The sequence below is a fragment of the Delphinapterus leucas genome, chromosome 9 (assembly GCF_059928025.1).
Source record: "Delphinapterus leucas isolate spDelLeu-1000000601 "Yukka" chromosome 9, BTC_Dleu_Yukka2, whole genome shotgun sequence".
NCBI lineage: Eukaryota > Metazoa > Chordata > Mammalia > Artiodactyla > Monodontidae > Delphinapterus > Delphinapterus leucas.
In genome coordinates, this window is record NC_143137.1 from 46606208 (window position 1) to 46628227 (window position 22020).

Genomic DNA, 22020 nt, shown 5'->3' on the forward strand with positions numbered 1-22020 from the left:
TGTAGTTTTATAAGGAACCTCCATACTGTTCTCCACAGTGGCTGTATCAATTTACATTCCCACCAACAGTGCAAGAAGGTTCCCTTTTCTCCACACCCTCTCCAGCATTTATTGTTTCTAGATTTTTTGATGATGGCCATTCTGACTGGTGTGAGATGATATCTCATTGTAGCTTTGATTTGCATTTCTCTAACGATTAGTGATGTTGAGCATTCTTTCATGTGTTTGTTGGCAGTCTGTATATCTTCTTTGGAGAAATGCCTATTTAGGTCTTCTGCCCATTTCTGGATTGGGTTGTTCGTTTTTTTGTTATTGAGCTGCATGAGCTGCTTGTAAATCTTGGAGGTTAGTCCTTTGTCAGTTGCTTCATTTGCAAATATTTTCTTCCATTCTGACAGTTGTCTTCTGGTCTCGTTTATGGTTTCCCTTGCTGTGCAAAAGCTTTGAAGTTTCATTAGGTCCCATTTGTTTATTTTTGTTTTTATTTCCATTTCTCTAGGAGGTGGGTCAAGAAGGACCTTGCTGTGATTTATGTCATAGAGTGTCCTGCCTATGTTTTCCTCTAAGAGTTTCATAGTTTCTGGCCTTACATTTAGGTCTTTAATCCATTTTGAGCTTATTTTTGTGTATGGTGTTAGGGAGTGATCTATTCTCATACTTTTACATGTAGCTGTCCAGTTTTCCCAGCACCACTTTTTGAAGAGGCTGTCCTTTCTCCACTGTACATTCCTGCCTCCTTTATCAAAGATAAGGTGACCATATGTGCGTGGATTTATCTCTGGGCTTTCTATCCTGTTCCATTGATCTATATTTCTGTTTTTGTGCCAGCACCATACTGTCTTGATTACTGTAGCTTTGTAGTATAGTCTGAAGTCAGGGAGCCTGATTCCTCCAGCTCCGTTTTTCGTTCTGAAGATTGCTTTGGCTATTCAGGGATTTTTGTGTTTCCATACAAATTGTGAAATTTTTTGTTCTAGTTCTGTGAAAAATGCCAGTGGTAGTTTGATAGGGATTGCATTGAATCTATAGATTGCTTTGGGTAGTAGAGTCATTTTCACAATGTTGATTCTTCCAATCCAAGAACATGGTATATCTCTCCATCTATTTGTATCATCTTTAATTTCTTTCATCAGTGTCTTATAATTTTCTGCATACAGGTCTTTTGTCTCCTTAGGTAGGTTTATTCCTAGATATTTTATTCTTTTTGTTGCAATGGTAAATGGGAGTGTTTTCTTGATTTCACTTTCAGATTTTTCATCATTAGTGTATAGGAATGCCAGAGACTTCTGTGCATTAATTTTGTATCCTGCTACTTTACCAAATTCATTGATTAGCTCTAGTAGTTTTCTGGTAGCCTCTTTAGGATTCTCTATATATAGTATCATGTCATCTGCAAACAGTGACAGCTTTACTTCTTCTTTTCCGATTTGGATTCCTTTTATTTCCTTTTCTTCTCTGATTGCTGTGGCTAAAACTTCCAAAACTATGTTGAATAAGAGTGGTGAGAGTGGGCAACCTTGTCTTCTTCCTGATCTTAGTGGAAATGCTTTCAGTTTTTCACCATTGAGGACGATGTTGGCTGTGGGTTTGTCATATATGGCCTTTATTATGTTGAGGAAAGTTCCCTCTATGCCTACTTTCTGCAGGGTTTTTATCATAAATGGGTGTTGAATTTTGTCAAAAGCTTTCTCTGCATCTATTGAGAAGATCATATGGTTTTTCTCCTTCAATTTGTTAACATGGTGTATCACGTTGATTGATTTCCGTATGTTGAAGAATCCTTGCATTCCTGGAATAAACCCCACTTGCTCATGGTGTATGATCCATTTAATGTGCTGTTGGATTCTGTTTGCTAGTATTTTGTTGAGGATTTTTGCATCTATGTTCATCAGTGATATTGGCCTGTAGTTTTCTTTCTTTGTGACATCCTTGTCTGGTTTTGGTATGAGGGTGATGGTGTCCACCATTCTTGATCCCACGGAGCCTGTACTTCAGTGGGAGAGAGATGGACACACAGTTGCAATACTCTGTGATAACCGATGGATTAGAAGTATGTACAAATGGCAGTAGAAGGCAGTGAAGGAGGTCCTTGAGTATGATAGTATCTTTTCAACTCAGGAAAAAAAATGACCCTGGCTTATTTGCATTTACAAAGCATCCAATGAAGCAAACCCCTCCAAAGCATAGGGTCTAACGTGGTGCCTCGCGTGTAGCAAAATACATGGAAGTGGAACAACGAAATGGACTAGGACATTGTGAAACGAACCTGAAGACAAGGAAAGAGTCTTTCTGAACCACACTCATGAGACCCTCTATATTTTATCAAAATAGACTTCATTTGCCCTCTCCTCCTTCTCATCCCCTCTCCTGAATGTTGGTGCTCTAGAGAACTTTGAATCAGGCCTCTCCTGTATTTCTCTGTTCCGGGTCCCTGGGCACTCTTATTCAATTATTACCTTGGTTCCAATTATTACCTCTGGTGTCGCTCCTAAATTCCTACCTCCAGCTTGGGTCTGTTAGTGCAATTGCTCATGAAATATCTCTTCCTGGAAATTTCACAGGTATCCCTATTTCGTCATGTCCAACATGGAACTCATCATCCTCTTTACTTTTTCCACCCCTCCTCAAGAACCTCTGGCTCTCTTTGTGTTCATTTCAAGAAATATTAGCCAGTTGTCAAATTAAGCAGTGTGGGAGTCGTCCTTGATTCTCTAATCCAATCTATAGCCAAACATTTTCAACGCTGCCTCCGAAATATCACTCAGTTCTGTCTATTTTTCTCTGCCTTGCTACCACCTGATCCAGGCTACATCACCTTAGACTTACAATGACAACAACGAACATCGAAGTGACTCCCTGCATCTACCTTCACTACCCCCATCTGCCTGCATATTCTCTGATGGATCCACAGTCAAGTAAGTGATCTTTAAAAAATGTAAACAAGATTGTGTCATTTGTTTCTTAAAACCCATTAATGCTAAAGGCAATATGGTGTCCTAGATTGTATCCTGGAACAGAAAAAGGACATTAGCGGAAGACTCATAAAATCCGAAAAAAGCCTGGAGTTCAGTTAATAGTAATGTACTAACGTTGGTTTCTTGGTTTAAATAAATGTACTGTGGTTATATAAGATGTTAACATTAGGGGACAGAGGGTGAGGTGTACACAGGAACTCTCTGTGGTATCTTTGCAACTTTTCTGTAAATATAAAACTGCTCCAAAATTAAGTTTATTAAAAACAAAAATCGTAGCACCAGCGCCTTTTATGTTAGAGTCCAAAATCCTTAGCATGACCAGCTTTTGCTCTCCAGCCAAACTAAACTTATTATTTAATTCTTCCAGTGAGACAAACCTTTTCCTTGCCAGTATTCAGTGTCTGGCCCATTAATAAGTGCTTGATAAATGTTGGTGTAAAATTAATGAACATTACATTTTTAAAAATCAAAAGATTGACTGTAAATTTGGGGATTGATAGATCTTGGGAATTTGGAAGCTACCTGATTTGGGTTTTCAGTTGGAGGCAGGATGGCCGAGGCAGCACACCTGTAGTGGTATGTGACTTTCCTCAACTCCCCGTATCTCCCCTCCCTCGTCCCTTCCAGGCTGCTGTCCTTGAAATTCTGCACCAGGCCCCTTCCGAGCTTGGAGACCAGGTGCCCATTTATGTTAACGGGAGAGAGAAAAAGGTCTTCCCCCACCCACACTGCCCCGTCCCGTCCCGTCTCCCACAACCCACCTGTGGGCAATGTAACAGTGGGTTCTGGAAACAACACTGCCTCTTTTCAGGTCTAACTACTAGAGTTATTCCAATGGCAGGAATTTCAAGCCAGGTAAGAGAAGCCACGTCAGGCTGCCAGATGGTGGGGAAGATAGGCACGGGTATCAGAGCGGGCTTCAGACTAAAGGCAGGTAGAGGGGATCAGGTGTTGTAATCACATTGGAGAAAAGGAGTCAAGTGAACCTCATCACACATTATAGAGCCCTGTTATAATAATACCCCTTATTATTACTCGGACTTGGATTTAACCCGTGACAAATCCTTTTCTCTCATGTGTCTTCCTTTCCCCTCCTAAGTCATCATTCTTAAAATAATGATGACAATAAGAAGTAACTATGACTAATTACTTTTTAGATCATCATTTCATCTAAGGTGTCCCAATCAGAATATTTCCAAACCCAGTTTTTCAGGTAAGCGAACTCATTCCCAAGGTCATACGCAGTTGATAAGAGGCAGATCTGCTGTTCAAAGTCAAGTCTTTCTGGCTCCAAAACTCTTTTTCTGCCCTCCTGCAAGTTGCCTAGGGTGATCTGCTCTGAACACCGCATCTCTCAATGAAGGACAAACACAATGGGTCTTTATAGAAAGGGAAGCTGGAGTATTGGAATCTTAATTGCAGGCAGGCTCCTCAGGAGGAAGCTGGAGGAGGGAGAGGGGCCAGGAGGTGTGGACTCCATGGGGTGTTTGTTTTCTCATCGTGTCTTGGTGATGGTAGACACTTTATTGCCCACAGTCCATCTGGGAGCAGTGTTTTGAATATTCTGCCCCCCCTTTCCCCCAACATCAATTTCCTTCACGTCTTCCAAAATGATAGACAGAAGAATTTAATACATTTAATGCTTTTCCTTCCATTTACACTATCATAAATTACAAAGTATTGTTCACTTCACAAAATAAAACCATTTCCAGATAGTTTTTTGACAGTATCAAGAAGTACATAAGCTACAACAAACAAATCTGTACAGTTGGGAGGAACGATACTAGCAGGGACCAAGCAGAACCGTTCTGACCCCCGTGTGCCAGCGGAGTCCATCCACATAGCCCTCAGGACTTTCTAGGATAACAACTGCACTGCCCTCTCCCCTTTCAGCTCGCTTATCACACAGTAATTCTCTTCTGGTCACTCCGAAAGAAGACTAGTGAGTAATGACATGAATCATCTCAGATAATGAGAGGAAAAGACTTTGTAGTTGGGGTTAAGAAAAAAATTTAGATTGACAGTTTTTGACGTTTTAAATATTTTACCTATGTTACAAAATATAGAAATCTTGGTGTGGAAAGCTCATGCTAAGATAAATATAACCAATAAGATAGGACTGTAGCAATCAAATCATATTAAATTATTATCCATCAGAGTTACTTTGATCAAGGAGGAACACATATTTGTAAAAAACCAAACATTCATTCTTACTTTAAAAAACAGGCTTGTTTATAAAACAAAAATGAAAAAAATCAACAATGACTCTGCAGATTGACTTTTCATAAATACAGAAATGTGGCGAAAATGCAACCTGACATTAACAGGTGAATTCAGAATGCTTGCCTGAAAAGAAAGAAGTGCTAACTTTTTACATGGCCCAGATATAACCAGTGTTTCCAAATCATTTTATGTAAAATGACCACGTTCTGCATGTTCTGTGATGTACACACATGATATGGAAAGACTATGACCAATTCATAGAACGTACTTTGGGATTTCACAAAATTTTTATGGAAAGAAAATTTGTGGATGTTTCAGACCATCCTCCAATTGCTATCAACATACACCGTACGACAGCAAAATGCCAGTGCTTAACCGCAAATCTATCAAAAGCAGGGACAGAGGTGGGAGGCGAAATTTCATTGCAAAGCACTGATAAGGACAGAGGTATGTCAAGATAATACTGCATTCATGGTAAACTTTTCAGGGATCGCAGCAAGAAGGCAGGACAAGGTACACAGGGTAATAATCAATGCACTGCATTGAGTTCTATTTGCTAAAATAAAGTAACATTCTTGCAGCTAAAATAAAAATACATTTTACAATATAAGTTTCATTTAACATTTAACATATAGAATTGTCTTCTTTTTGTAAGTGGAAAATGTATAACTGTATCAAGTACCTCTATGAATTAAGTTCCCTTTTATTACTGATAAGACTGAAGTTTAAAGGTCTACGTTGTTTTTTAATAAGTTAAAGAAAGATTTATTAATCACTCTTCCAGCAAAACAGACATACGAGGCACAGCAAAGACCCAGGCAAGGGCTTTTTCTCACCCTCATCCTTGCTGTTCTCCTGTGGAGGGGGCCAGTGTCTATGAGACACAGTAGCCGACGTGGTGATCCTCTGTGGTCTAGGAAATTCCACCACTTGTTTGGAAAACAAATCAAGTGTAAAAGATGTTTTTATTTCTTTAGCCTTATCAACTTAGATGGGGCTCGGGCCACTCAGCTCACTTCCCTGGTGGATTAAAACAAAACATCTTCGTTTTCTATTAAAATCTGCACAATCATCTTTTGGTACCGCATGTCATGGAGGCTGGTGAGGGTACTGTCCTCAGGGGGCCTCATCAGGGTGGGCCCAAATACGATCCCCAGATTTTCAGCGTTCATGAAATTGTCCTTTTCATTCAGAGTCACCCTGCAAGACAGACATATACACAGAGGCATTATACAGACTCGAGGGTGGATTTGTATACTGATTATGAAGTTCTCTGGTTTGGGAATTTGCAAAAGAAAATTGAGAATTGGAATTATACAGAAGTATTTTTTAAAAGGTAATTTTCTGACTAAAAAGAAGTTTTAGATTATTGACATTGCCTTCAGCCAGTAGAAGTGAACCACTAAGTCAATCTGGTATAGACACACTTTTTAAAATTATAAAATCAGTCCTTCTTACTAAATAAACGTGGAACTCTCATTGAGGGAATATTGGTTTGAAGGGGCAGTAGATTATTAGGTGGCCCATAGTGCATACAGATTTAGTCTAGGCTTGTATGGATGTCTTTTTTTCCCCTCTTGTCGCTGTCTACTGGTCTGTATGCTGGCAAACCAGGAAGCTGAGGGCAGATTCCCTGTCTGCTGGCAGGCCTAGGGCCTGAGGAGAAAGGTCAAGCCATCATCATGGGACTGGGAAATGGCTGGAATGTGGCCAAACGGAAAAGCAGTTGGATATTATTTCTAGTTCCCACAGGATGAGGTCTGGAGCAGTAATTATTGTTGGAATTGAAAATCGTCATTTCATCACTAATCATTAGGGAAATGCAAATCAAAACTGCAGTGAGGTATCACCTCACACTGGTCAGAATGGCCATCATCAAAACGTCTACAAACAATAAATGCTGGAGAGGGTGTGGAGAAAAGGGAACCCTCCTACACTGTTGGTGGGAATGTAAATTGGTACAGCCACTGTGCAGAACAGTCTGGAGGTTCCTTAAAAACTAAATATAGAACTACCATATGATCCAGCAGTCCCACTCCTGGGCATATATCTGGAGAAAACCATAATTCGAAAAGATAACATGCACCCCAATGTTCATTGCAGCACTATTTATAATAGCCAAGACCTGGAAGCAACCTAAATGTTCATTGACAGAGGAGTGGAGAAAGAAGATGTGGTACATATACACAACGGAATGTTACTCAGCCATAAAAAAGAATGAAATAATGCCATTTGCAGCAACATGGATGGCCCTAGAGACTGTCATAATGAGTGAAGTAAGTCAAAGACAAATATCGTATGATATCACTTATATGTGGAATCTAAACAAAAATGGTACAAATGAACTTATTTACAAAACAGAAATAGAGTGACAGATGTAGAAAATAAACTTACGGTTACCAGGGGAAAGTGAGGGGTGAGGGATAAATTGGGAGATAGGGATTGACATCTACACACTACTGTATATAAAATAACTAATAAGGACCTACTGTATAGCACAGGGAACTCTCCTCAATACTGTGTAATGACCTGTAAGGGAAAAGAATCTAAAAAAGAGTGGATAGATGTATATGTGTAACTGATTCACTTTGCTGTACACCTGAAACTAATACAACATTGTAAATCAACTATACTCCAAGATCTAGGGGAAGATGGCGGAAAGGTAAGACGCGGAGATCACCTTCCTCCCCACAGATACATCAGAAATACATCTACACGTGGAACAACTCCTACAGAACACCTAATGAACACTGGCAGAAGACCTCAGACCTCCCAAAAGGTGTGCGAGGAGAGGGGATTAACAGTGCTGCTTAAAGGAGCTCCAGAGACGGGCGCGAGCCGCGGCTCTCAGCGCGGACCCCAGAGACGGGCACGAGACGCTAAGGCTGCTGCTGCCGCCACCAAGAAGCCTGTGTGGAAGCACAGGTCACTGTCCACACCTCCCCTCCCAGGGAGCCTGTGCAACCCGCCACTGCCAGGGTCCCGGGATCCACGGACAACTTCCCCGGGAGAACACATGGCATGCCTCAGGCTGGTGCAACGTCACGCCGGCCTCTGCCACCGCAGGCTCGCCCCGCACTCCGTACCCCTCCCTCCCCCCAGCCTGAGTGAGCCGGAGCCCCCGAATCAGCGGCTCCTTTAACCCCGTCCTGTCTGAGCGAAGAACAGATGCCCTCCGGCGACCTACACGCAGAGGCGGGGCCAAATCCAAAGCTGAACCCCAGGAGCTGTGCGAACAAAGAAGAGAAAGGGAAATCTCTCCCAGCAGCCTCAGGAGCAGTGGATTAAATCTCCACAATCAACTTGATGTACCCTGCATCTGTGGAATACCTGAACAGACAACAAATCATCCCAAATCGAGGAGGTGGACTTTGAGAGCAAGATTTATAATTTTTTCCCCTTTTCCTCTTTTTGTGAGTGTGTATGTGTATGCTTCTGTGTGAGATTTTTTCTGTATAGCTTTGCTTTCACCATTTGTCCTAGCGTTCTATCCGTCCTTTTTTTTTTTTTTACTTAAAAAAATTTTTTTTCTTAATAATTATTTTTTTATTTTACGAACTTTATTTTATTTTACCTTATTTTATTTTCTTTTATCCTCTTTCTTTATTTCTTTCTACTTTTTCTCCCTTTTATTCTGAGCTGTGTGGATGAAAGGCTCTTGGTGCTGCAGCCAGGAGTCAGTGCTGTGCCTCTGAGGTGGGAGAGCCAACTTCAGGACACTGGTCCACAAGAGACCTCCCAGCTCCACGTAATATCAAACAGCGAAAATCTCCCAGAGATCTCCATCTCAACACCAGCACCCAGCTTCACTCAACGACCAGCAAGCTACAGTGCTGGACAACCTATGCCAAACAACTAGGAAGACAGGAACACAACTCCACCCATTAGCAGAGAGGCTGCCTAAAATCATAATAAGTCCACAGACACCCCAAAACACACCATCAGACGTGGTCCTGCCCACCAGAAAGACAAGATCCAGCCTCATCCGCCAGAACACAGGCACTAGTCCCCTCCACCAGGAAGCCTACACAACCCACTGAACCAACCTTAGCCACTGGGGACAGACACCAAAAACAATGGGAACTACGAACCTGCAGCCTGCAAAAAAGGAGACCCCAAACACAGTAAGATAAGCAAAATGAGAAGACAGAAAACGCACAGCAGATGAAGGAGCAAGATAAAAACCCACCAGACCTAACAAATGAAGAGGAAATAGGCAGTCTACCTGAAAAAGAATTCAGAATAATGATAGTAAAGATGATCCAAAATCTTGGAAATACAGTAGACAAAATGCAAGAAACATTTAACAAGGACCTAGAAGAAGTAAAGATGAAACAAACAATGAGGAACAACACAATAAATGAAATGAAAAATACTCTAGATAGGATCAATAGCAGAATAACTGAGGCAGAAGAATGGATAAGATGACCTGGAAGATAAAATAGTGGAAATAACTACTGCAGAGCAGAATAAAGAAAAAGGAATGAAAAGAACTGAGGACAGTCTCAGAGACCTCTGGGACAACATTAAACACACCAACATTCGAATTATAGGGGGTTCCAGAAGAAGAAGAGAAAAAGAAAGGGACTGAGAAAATATTTGAAGAGTTTATACTTGAAAACTTCCCTAATATGGGAAAGGAAATAGTTAATCAAGTCCAGGAAGCACAGAGAGTCCCATACAGAATAAATCCAAGGAGAAACACGCCAAGACACATATTAATCAAACTGTCAGAAATTAAATACAAAGAAAACATATTAAAAGCAGCAAGGGAAAAACAACAAATAACACACAAGGGAATCCCCATTAGGTTAACAGCTGATCATTCAGCAGAAACTCTGCAAGCCAGAAGGGACTGGCAGGACATATTTAAAGTGATGAAGGAGAAGAACCTGCAACCAAGATTACTCTACCCAACAAGGATCTCATTCAGATTTGATGGAGAAATTAAAACCTTTACAGACAAGCAAAAGCTGAGAGAGTTCATCACTACCAAACCAGCTCTACAACAACTGCCAAAGGAACTTCTCTAGGCAAGAAACACAAGAGAAGGAAAAGACCTACAATAACGAACCGAAAACAATTAAGAAAATGGGAATAGGAACATACATATCGATAATTACCTTAAATATAAATGGACTAAATGCTCCCACCAAAAGACACAGGTTGGCTGAATGGATACAAAAACAAGACCCATATATTTGCTGTCTACAAGAGACCCACTTCAGACCTAGAGACATATACAGACTGAAAGTAAGGGGATGGAAAAAGATATTTCAGGCAAATGGAAATCAAAAGAAAGCTGGAGTAGCAATTCTCATATCAGACAAAATAGACTTTAAAATACAAACTATTACAAGAGACAGTGAAGGACACTACATAATGATCAAGGGATCGATCCAAGAAGAAGATACAACAATTGTAAATATTTATGCACCCAACATAGGGGCACCTCAATACATAAGGCAAATACTAACAGCCATAAAAGGGGAAATCGACAGTTACACATTCATAGTAGGGGACTTTAATACCCCACTTTCACCAATGGACAGATCATCCAAGATGAAAATAAATAAGGAAACACAAGCTTTAAATGATACATTAAACAAGATGGACTTAATTGATATTTATAGGACATTCCATCCAAAAACAACAGAATACACATTTTTCTCAAGTGCTCATGGAACATTCTCCAGGATAGATCATATCTTGGGTCACAGATCAAGCCTTGGTAAATTTAAGAAATTCAAAATTGTATCAAGTATCTTTTCTGACCACAATGCTATGAGACTAGATATCAATTACAGGAAAAGATCTGTAAAAAATACAAACACATGGAGGCTAAACAATACACTACTTAATAATGAAGTGATCACTGAAGAAATCAAAGAGGAAATCAAAAAATACCTAGAAAAAAATGACAATGGAGACACGATGACCCAAAACCTATGGGATGCAGCAAAAGCAGTTCTAAGAGGGAAGTTTATAGCAATACAATCTTACCTTAAGAAACAGGAAACATATCGAATAAACAACGTAACCTTGCACCTAAAGCAATTAGAGAAAGAAGAACAAAAAAACCCCAAAGTTGGCAAAAGGAAAGAAATCATAAAGATCAGATCAGAAATAAATGAAAAAGGAATGAAGGAAACAATAGCAAAGATCAATAAAACTAAAAGCTGATTCTTTGAGAAGATAAACGAAATTGATAAACCATTAGCCAGACTCATCAAGAAAAGAAGGTAGAAGACTCAAATCAATAGAATTAGAAATGAAAAAGGAGAAGTAACAACTGACACTGCAGAAATACAAAAGATCATGAGAGATTACTACAAGCAACTCTATGCCAATAAAAAGGACAACCTGGAAGAAATGGACAAATTCTTAGAAATGCACAACCTGCCAAGACTGAATCAGGAAGAAATAGAAAATATGAACAGACCAATCACAAGCACTGAAATTGAAACTGTGATTAAAAATCTTCCAAAAAACAAAAGTCCAGGACCAGATGGCTTCACAGGCAAATTCTATCAAACATTTAGAGAAGAGCTAACACCTATCCTTCTCAAACTCTTGCAAAATGTAGCAGAGGGAGCAACACTCCCAAACTCATTCTACGAGGCCACCGTCACCTTGATACCAAAACCAGACAAGGATGTCACAAAGAAAGGAAACTACAGGCCAATATCAGTGATGAACATAGATGCAAAAATCCTCAACAAAATACTACCAAACAGAATCCAACAGCACATTAAACGGATCATACACCATGATCAAGTGGGGTTTATTCCAGGAATGCAAGGATTCTTCAATATACGCAAATCAATCAACGTGATACACCATATTAACAAACTGAAGGAGAAAAACCATATGGTCATCTCAATAGATGTAGAGAAAGCTTTCGACAAAATTCAACACCCATTTATGATAAAAACCCTGCAGAAAGTAGGCATAGAGGGAACTTTCCTCAACATAATAAAGGCCATATATGACAAACCCACAGCCAACATCATCCTCAATGGTGAAAAACTGAAAGCATTTCCACTAAGATCAGTGGAGATCACTAAGATCACAAATTGCCCACTCTCACCACTCTTACTCAGTGTAGTTTTGGAAGTTTTAGCCACAGCAATCAGAGAAGAAAAGGAAATGAATCCAAATCGAAAAAGAAGAAGTAAAGCTGTCACTGTTTGCAGATGACATGATACTATAGAGAATCCTAAAGATGCAACGAGAAAACTACTAGAGCTAATCAATGAATTTGGTAAAGTAGCAGGATACAAAATTAATGCACAGAAGTCTCTGGCATTCCTATACACTAATGATGAAAAATCTGAAAGTGAAATCAAGAAAACACTCCCATTTACCATTGCAACAAAAAGAATAAAATATCTAGGAATAAACCTACCTATGGAGACAAAAGACCTGTATGCAGAAAATTATAAGACACTGATGAAAGAAATTAAAGATGATACAAATAGATGGAGAGATATACCATGTTCTTGGATTGGAAGAATCAACATTGTGAAAATGACTCTACTACCCAAAGCAATCTACAGATTCAATGCAATCCCTATCAAACTACCACTGGCATTTTTCACAGAACTAGAACAAAAAATTTCACAATTTGTATGGAAACACAAAAAACCCTGAATAGCCAAAGCAATCTTCAGAACGAAAAACGGAGCTGGAGGAATCAGGCTCCCTGACTTCAGACTATACTACAAAGCTACAGTAATCAAGACAGTATGGTACTGGCACAAAAACAGAAATATAGATCAATGGAACAGGATAGAAAGCCCAGAGATAAACCCACGCACATATGGTCACCTTATCTTTGATAAAGGAGGCAGGAATGTACAGTGGAGAAAGGACAGCCTCTTCAAAAAGTGGTGCTGGGAAAACTGGACAGCTACATGTAAAAGTATGAGAATAGATCACTCCCTAACACCATACACAAAAATAAGCTCAAAATGGATTAAAGACCTAAATGTAAGGCCAGAAACTATGAAACTCTTAGAGGAAAACATAGGCAGGACACTCTATGACATAAATCACAGCAAGGTCCTTCTTGACCCACCTCCTAGAGAAATGGAAATAAAAACAAAAATAAACAAATGGGACCTAATGAAACTTCAAAGCTTTTGCACAGCAAGGGAAACCATAAACGAGACCAGAAGACAACTGTCAGAATGGAAGAAAATATTTGCAAATGAAGCAACTGACAAAGGACTAACCTCCAAGATTTACAAGCAGCTCATGCAGCTCAATAACAAAAAAACGAACAACCCAATCCAGAAATGGGCAGAAGACCTAAATAGGCATTTCTCCAAAGAAGATATACAGACTGCCAACAAACACATGAAAGAATGCTCAACATCACTAATCGTTAGAGAAATGCAAATCAAAACTACAATGAGGTATCACCTCACACCAGTCAGAATGGCCATCATCAAAAAATCTAGAAACAATAAATGCTGGAGAGGGTGTGGAGAAAAGGGAACCTTCTTGCACTGTTGGTGGGAATGTAAATTGATACAGCCACTGTGGAGAACAGTATGGAGGTTCCTTATAAAACTACAAATAGAACTACCATATGACCCAGCAGTCCCACTACTGGGCATATACCCTGAGAAAACCATAATTCAAAAAGAGTCATGTACCAAAATGTTCATTGCAGCTCTATTTACAATAGCCCGGAGATGGAAACAACCTAAGTGTCCATCATCGGATGAATGGATAAAGAAGATGTGGCACATATATACAATGGAATATTACTCAGCCATAAAAAGAAACGAAATTGAGCTATTTGTAATGAGGTGGATAGACCTAGAGTCTGTCACACAGAGTGAAGTAAGTCAGAAAGAGAGAGACAAATACCGTATGCTAACACATATATATGAAATTTAAGAAACAGAAAAAAGTGTCATGAAGAACCTAGGTTTAAGACAGGAATGAAGACACAGACCTACTAGAGAATGGACTTAAGGATATAGGGAGGGGGAAGGGTAAGCTGTGACAAAGTGAGAGAGTGGCATGGACATATATACACTACCAAATGTAAAATAGATAGCTAGTGGGAAGCAGCCGCATAGCACAGGGAGATCAGCTCAGTGCTTTGTGACCACCTAGAGGGGTGGGATAGGGAGGGTGGGAGGGAGGGAGACGCAAGAGCGAAGAGATATGGGAACATATGTATATGTATAACTGATTCACTTTGTTATACAGCAGAAACTAACACACCATTGTAAAGCAATTATACTCCAATAAAGATGTTGAAAAAAAGTACAATAAAATATTATTAAAAAAAAAAGAAAATCATCATTTAAACATCCATGTTCAAGAACTGCAAAGCCTTTAAAAGATGAAGTTCAAACTCCAAAGTTGGCTTAATACCTTCCAAGTAGAATAAAACTATGATCTCTCTGATATTTTGGTTTAAGGATTTAGGTTTTAGGATGTTTCTAACAGATCTAAAAGGGATTACATTCTCCAAAGAAGAGCAAAATAGGATTAACATATGTTTAGGTTTTGCACAGAAAGCCATGCCTTTGTGTTTAGTCTCTTGAAGCTAATTAAGACTAGCCATTTAGTATTATTTTAGGAAGGGTAATTCAGCTTGCATTACCTTCACCTTGCAAAGTTAAGAGGTAAGAAAGAAGTCATACTTCACTTTCAACGTGCTCGTATTTCCCCACTACGTCAGGCACCACACCTGACCAAACAAGATGGCTAGCAAACCCACCATAGTAAAAATACTAAATAATTGGCATTTAAGATTCAACTGGCACGTCAGCATTTCTCCTGATAATGATACTTTGCCTTCCAAAGTGTAACAGTTGGGCACTGAAAGAAATAACTTAGAGCTATTTAAAAGCCACGCTGTCATACAAGTCTTTTTTTAATCCCAAAATTACTTGTACTCTTAAATTCAATAAATTAATCAGGGACTTCCCTGGTGGTGCAGTGGTTAAGAATCCACCTGCCAATGCAGGGATCATGGGTTCAATCCCTGGTCCGGGAAGATCCCACATGCCGCGGAGCAACTAAGCCCGTGCGCCACAACTACTGAGCCTGAGCTCTAGAGCCCACGAGTCACAACTACTGAGCCCACGTGCCACAACTACTGAAGCCCGCACGCCTACACCCTGTGCTCCGCAACAAGAGAAGCCACTGCAATGAGAAGCCCGCAGACCGCCATGAAGAGTGGCCCCCGTTCTCCGCAACTGGAGAAGGCCCACGTGCAGCAACAAAGACCCAATGCAGCCAAAAATAAATAAAATAAATAAATTTTAAAAAATAAATTAGTCAAAATGGGACTCTTCTAAACTACATGTTACACCCCTGATCACGTTGAATATGAGCAAGAGTTTATATGTTTTAAAGGTAGAAGAGTTAAAACCTCAATACCTTAGTGTTTCTACAGTGTTCTCCACTTGCTTCCTTTCACTTACTTAATGGATCTGTAAGTTGGTATAGGCGATTTTCTTTTAAAATCTAAGAATGGGCTGTTGCCATGTAACTTCCAGAAACACAGAGGAAGGCACACAGAAGCACCCCGATCCTTCCAACATCTCAAAGACCAACTGATTGACTTCACTATACAAGTACAGTGAAGGAAAGAGATCGATGGTTTAGGTAAAAGAGTCTGGAACCAGAGACTTAGTATCCTGTGAACACCCATCTCCATCTGTCTCGCGTGCTCTCACACAGATAACCCGGTGTGCAGCCCTCTGTGGCAGGCACCCTCTGAGATGGTTCCCAGTGATCCCTGCCTCCTGGAATTCATACCCTTGTAACCCCTTCCCCTAGAGCACGGGCTAGACCTAGTGACTTGCTTCTAGCACATAGGGTATAGCAAAAGCAACTGGATATCAATTCTGAGATTAGGTTACAGAAAGACTATCTCTCATCTTGGGTGCTCGCGCTTGCTTGCTGTAAGGGCGGCCAGCTGCCATTTGGGTGAGCTGCCTATGGGGAGACCCGTAGGACAGGGAACTGAGGGTGGCCTCCAGAGAACAGTCAGCAAGAGAGGCCTGCAGTCTAATAGCCACTGAAGAACTGAATCCTGCCAAACACCATGTGACTGACCTTGGAAGTGGATGCTCCCCGACTCAAGCCTCAGAGGAGGTTGTAGCCTGGCTGTCAGTTTGACTGCAACCTCATCAGAAACCTTGAACCAGAGGCACCCAGCGAAGCCACCTGGATTCCTGATCACAGAGACTGCGCGATAACAAATGGCTATTGTTTTAAGCCACTAAGTTTGGGGGCAATTTGTCCCTCAGTGATAGATAATTAACATGTCAAGTAAAACAAGAGATCAGAGTGGGAATGTGCTTGTCCAGAAGGAAGGCAGCCTCAGGAATCTGGGACTCTCGTAAGCAGGAGGACCAACAGAACACAGAGCACAAGGCTGGTGTGGGAGGAAGATGCAGAGGCGGAGGCAGTGCAGGCAAATGGTTAAGACACAGTAAGGGCCACGGCTCAGACCGGGTTTCAGTCCTGGCTTTACTGCATCTCTTTGCATCACTTATTGAACCTCCCCAAGTTTCAGCAATATCATCTAACAGTACCCCCGTCATAGAGATAACACATCTAAAGTGCACGGAGCAGCCCCTGCCACAGAGTGAGTGGCTGGCAGTTATGAATGGGGCTGGACTGGAGAAGGCGGCCTAACTCACTCTGAAGGGCGGTCTGTCTGTTCAGCAGGTTGGGGAGGCTGTGAACTTTTCCTGATGCGTTAACTGCCCAGGGCAGGGAGGGACTGCAGAAGCAGCGCCGAGGAGGTGTGAACTTACTTCTTTAGGTGGATCATCAGGTACCGGAGGGTCTCATAGTGGGCAGGAGGAAGCAGCATCAGCACTTCGTGGACCGCTTCCAGCCTCTCATCCGCACTGGAGATTTCTGTGAAGATCACACGTAATGAATATACGTGCAGTGTTGAAACATTAAAGTTTTCAGGGAAGTAACAAGAAGTTTGGTTTGTTCAGGTTGCAGAAAAAGGGGCAGTCTACTAACGTTTCACTTAAAGTAATCAATGTGTTCTGTGTCTTGCCGTATTCCAGAAAAGGGTTTGAGGCTGGGAACCACGTGCGTGTTGAACGTCCACTGGCCGTGTGGCAGGAGGCTGCCCACGGTCCTTGCCCTCCAGAAACCTGCAGCCCTGTAGATGCTTGCTGGTGGCACATGCACCGACTGTGTTTTGCCCATCTTCTGAACACTGGATTTGCTAGAAAACTCACTATCCCCAGCTTTAGTTTAAATTGGACCACACTTGGGAGTGTTCTCTTGAAGTTGTCTACCAGCTCTTTCCGTGGCAGGCTTCCATGACGGAATACACTCTACAATGCAAGGGCACTGGCAGGTGAGCCAGCCAACTCAGTCTGCACTGATGGCACTTTTCACCAGAATGCTGGCACGGTTAAGCCCAGTGTGCCGTCCAGGTTAGGAAGTAGATAGTAGGTATATTAACAATGGGAGGAAGCATGCATGCTTCTGCCTTTTAGGACTCTGATAGGTATTGGCAGCCACTCAAAGAAAGCTCCCCTGGTCACTCCTCCTGGGGCAGAGGGCACCCTGCTGCCAGAACCTTCTCCCCCAAGACCACCAGGACCCAGGAAAGAATGCTCTCACCAGGGAGTAGGGCCACAGCTCATCTGGAAAGTACACCTTGCACTAATCCCAGCCTGACCACATCTCTCCCCATCAGGCATCTTGTTATTATATTTAGCAACACATATCTTTAAAGGTTATATATTTTTTTAATAAAAAGTTCCTTGAGGTGTGCTTGACTTCTACGTCATTCATTCTAGCACCTAAATCTCCCCTTCCTCACTATGCTCCTGGACAAAGTGTAGTGCAATTCCCCCCACACCCCAACACACATATACGCACTATGGTTCTCTCTCCTGATGGTGGTGACCCAAGCGCCAAACCCTGAATGAGCAGCTATGGACTGATGGAAGTCCAATGCTGACGTGCCATCCCTGGACCTGTGAGCTCAGCTCTCCAAGCCTAGCTTTCCTCCTCTGTACAACGGGATTAGAGTACGTGATTCATCAGGTAGATGGGAAGATTAAACAAGAAGATATTGGTGAGAGTTCCTAGTATAGTAGGTGACACAGTATATTCTGGGCCTATTACTAATTTTGAACAGCATCAATGTGCAAAACTTGGGGTATGACTTTAATTGATTAGCAATGGGATTCTGCCTAATAGATGAAAGTAGTTAATCTATACAGTCCTCATTGAAGAACATCTGACTGTTTGCTGCAGAAACATTCTGCTTTCAACATATAAGAGTAAGCCTGACTGTGCTGGCTCCCAGCATAGGAGAAACGATGGGGAGAGACAGAACTGCCTGGCACCTAGCTTCAGCCGAGCAGAGCTGGCTTAGTACTGGGTCAACTCGGCTGATGAAGTATGCCTGGTTTTCTTTTAACTGCACCATTGTGCTCTCGCTTGGCAAAGCAAATCCTCATGCAATAATTTAATCAGGTCTGAGTTTTAATTTTCTTGAAGTCAAAAGCATTGCACTTAAAACTTTGGTGCCATTAAAAAATTAGTTCTCCATACTTACTTGCTGCTTCTATAAATTTGGAATAGGTATCATAGGTGATGACAGGAATGGGTAAGTCTCTGAAATACAGTTTAAGGGCTCCAGTGATGATGTTTATGTCTGGATAGATGTTGGCAGATATATCGGCCTTTTCACCATCTGAAAAACAATCAATGATCCAATTCCTAATTAGGACCTTATTTCACCAAGTTAAAGCATGCCCAGAAAGAAAAAAAAGATCCAACAATGAATGCTCCTTTACAAGTTTCAGCTGACTACTTTGGCTTCTAATAACACTGAGATGCAGGAAGTAACAAAAGAAGTTTGGTGAGAGGGATTTTGGGTCCGAGGGTAAGTGCAGCCAAAAAAGTAGTGAAATAGACTTAAAATAGTTCTTTGGGTCCCAGCCCCTGGTAATTTGCTAAATAGAAATCTAGCACAGTAATTTATATTCTAGACACAAAGGTTCATAATAGAATAACAATCTAATTTGAAGTAAAAAAAATCAAGAATCTCTTATTTAGTATTCTTTGGACTCGGATTTGAAGATCACATACAGAAAATAATGGTTGAATATCTTCAGTTTCTAATATCTCTTTCAGGCCTACTGAAGTTTCTTTTCACTTGATTATTTCTCCCCTAGTCCCTAGGACTTTAATCTGGGAAACTTTAACCTTCCCTCATGTATAGGTAATGTTATATTTCTTACTATTTTTACAATCATTCTGAAGACATTTTTTGACTTTTTGTTTTACCATTAGTAAATACCAGTCCAATTTAATTGTTGCAGTCTATAAAACTTTTTGGATAGAAAAATGTTTCAATCATATAGGGATTATTAGCATTTTCCTTTATACAGAGAATTGAAAGAACAAATGCCTCAGCAAATTTGGTTCTGAGGATTAAAAAAGCTCCTAATGTACAGAAAACAATAAGAGTGTAGCAGATATGCCATCTGATCCCCTTATTTATGTACTTAACAAATATTTATTGAGAGTCTACCATGTGCCAGGCACTATTAAGCCCTAGTGCATCAAAGAAGAAAAGACAGACGGTTGTCCCTCAGTATCCAAGGGGGATTGGTTCCAGGAACTTCCCACTGCGTGGACACCATAATCCAAGGATGCTCAAGTCTCTGATATAAAATGGCTTAGTATGTGCATATAACCTATGCATATCCTCCAGTATACTTTAAATCATCTCTAGATTACTTACAATACCTAATACAATGTAAATGCTACATAAAGACTTGCCAGCATGTGGCAAGTTCAAGTTCTGCTTTTTGGAACTTTCTGGAATTCAAAAAAATATTTTGGATCCATGATTGGTTGAATCTACGGATATGGAACCTGCAGATACAGAAGGCCAACTGTACTCCCTTCAAATATAACTCTAGTTAGACTGGGAGTCAGGCCTGCAACTCAACAATTACAAGGAAATAAGAAGACTGCTGTGCTGGAGACATGTGGAAACAAGGGGGCGGGCAGAGGAAAAGGAAATGGAATTCTTAGGTCAGCTTGGGGAGGTTGGGGAGGGGTCGTGACAGAGGAAAGACTTGAGCTGACACCTGATGAATAGGTAAGTGCTTGCCAGGCAGAGATGTGAACACATCCTAGATGGACAGAGCAACATGAGCCCAGGTGCTTGTTCATGAAAAGAGGTAGGGTGTATGTCAGTATTGCTGGGGTACAGAGTATACAGACAGGAGGAACTGGCTATGAGCCTGGACAGATAGGGCAGCTAGATCATCAGAGACCTTGTCTACTACTCTACAGAGTGCAGGTCCTAGCTAGTGGGCTAGACGTTCCATCTCTGATTGGCTGTACCAGAAGTATTTGGATCATTCAACAGATATACAGATTCTTGGGCTCACTCAGCTTCCTGAATGAGTCCCCAGGGTGGGCCCTGGTGATCTGTATTTTTAGTAAGTTCCCAAGTTGGCTCATGATATCTGACCTAAGAAAGAATATGGCCTAGAGGACGTATGGCACAGTCACAAAGAACAAAAGGAGTTACCTCCTAAACTTCCCCGACTTCAGTGCCAGGGGTACCCCCATCCCTATGCTCTCTTCTCTGGAGCTCTGGGAGAAGAAATCAAAGGGATCTGAGATGGAGGATGCAGAAGGTACCCTGGTGCCATGTGAACTGACCATAAATGTTGGGCGACCAGGTCAAGAACCTTAATGGCACCAAATGCTGTCTGATCATTTTCAAGTAGTATTTTAAACTCACTTCTCCGTATGGTCAACTGTCCACGACTTTTAAAAAAACACTTTCCCCAGAGAAGCAGAGAACTGTGATATTTGTGAACCGTTACTCCTTGGCTTCCTAAAGAATAGCTCTCAGTAGCTCTAAAAACCCATTTCCATTATGAGTAAAACCTGGTTCCAAAAGAGAGGATGCTAAGGAGAAATCATTTGGCACTCAAGAACGTGCAAGCCTACCTCTGTCAAATGCCATTTTGACATCTTCGATGTGTTCAGTAAACCCGGACACTCTATAAAGCCCTTCTGACTTTAATCCTGTTAAAAAAAGGGACAGACAGATTTTAACTTTAGCTTCCTAAAACATCTAAAAGAGAATCTGATTTCCTATCTACACTGCGTGCTATCAGGAAATGAGCAAATATAGTCAGTGCTCTTATATATTACATACTGTCACGTCAGAACTTGAACTTGTCCATCTCGGTTTCTGTGCAAGTCTGTCTTCATTTGCTTGTGTGGCAGTGGAGACCTCAGCAATCTGGTACTCCTCCTGCCTGGCTTTGCAAAGTGAACCCATGGTCAAGATTCTCATCAACCGTGGTCTGCTGCTTCCTTTGTTCATCTGACAGCTGGATGTGATTTCACTGCAGCAAACTGTTTTCCTCGCAGCATCATCTCAATCCATATGCCATACTGCATGTAGCGTGTACTAGGTACCCAGTACAAGTATGCATGTGTGTGGTACATATTACCCTGATTTTACTGGAACTATCCAGATTTTATAGCCTTATATGTTTCATCATAAACATGACAATATGTTATATGTTTAACTACATATGATTGATTTAATTGGTATACCTTCAAATAAATGATCATACAAACGGATGCAGGAAAATAAAATTCTATTGAATGATTCTGGAAACTTGATCGCTGTATATTTAGTCTAAGAAAAAAGATGTGGGTTCTGCTCCTAGATCTCATTGATTTGTTAAGATATTTCCAAAGTATCAGAAGGGATAGAGGACAAGATTTCAGACCTTTTATGTCAAAAACTAGCTGC

At 41.0% G+C, this 22020-nt stretch overlaps 1 protein-coding gene across 2 annotated transcripts in view; it reads right to left on the reverse strand.

Moving 5' to 3' along the window:
* Positions 1-4586: 4586 nt before the first annotated feature.
* CHN2 (chimerin 2) overlaps positions 4587-22020 on the reverse strand; it is a 334983-nt gene continuing 317549 nt past the window's right edge. Inside the window, exons 10-13 of one of the 2 annotated variants that reach the window (XM_089917579.1) lie at positions 21201-21278; positions 18778-18915; positions 16997-17102; positions 4587-6398 (exon numbers count right to left, since the gene is read on the reverse strand). In XM_089917579.1, coding sequence (XP_089773705.1) covers positions 6227-6398; positions 16997-17102; positions 18778-18915; positions 21201-21278 — 494 coding nt within the window. In that variant the 3' untranslated portion in view covers positions 4587-6226. The remainder of the gene's footprint in view (positions 6399-16996; positions 17103-18777; positions 18916-21200; positions 21279-22020) is intronic. The other variant, XM_089917580.1, reaches the window with a different exon arrangement.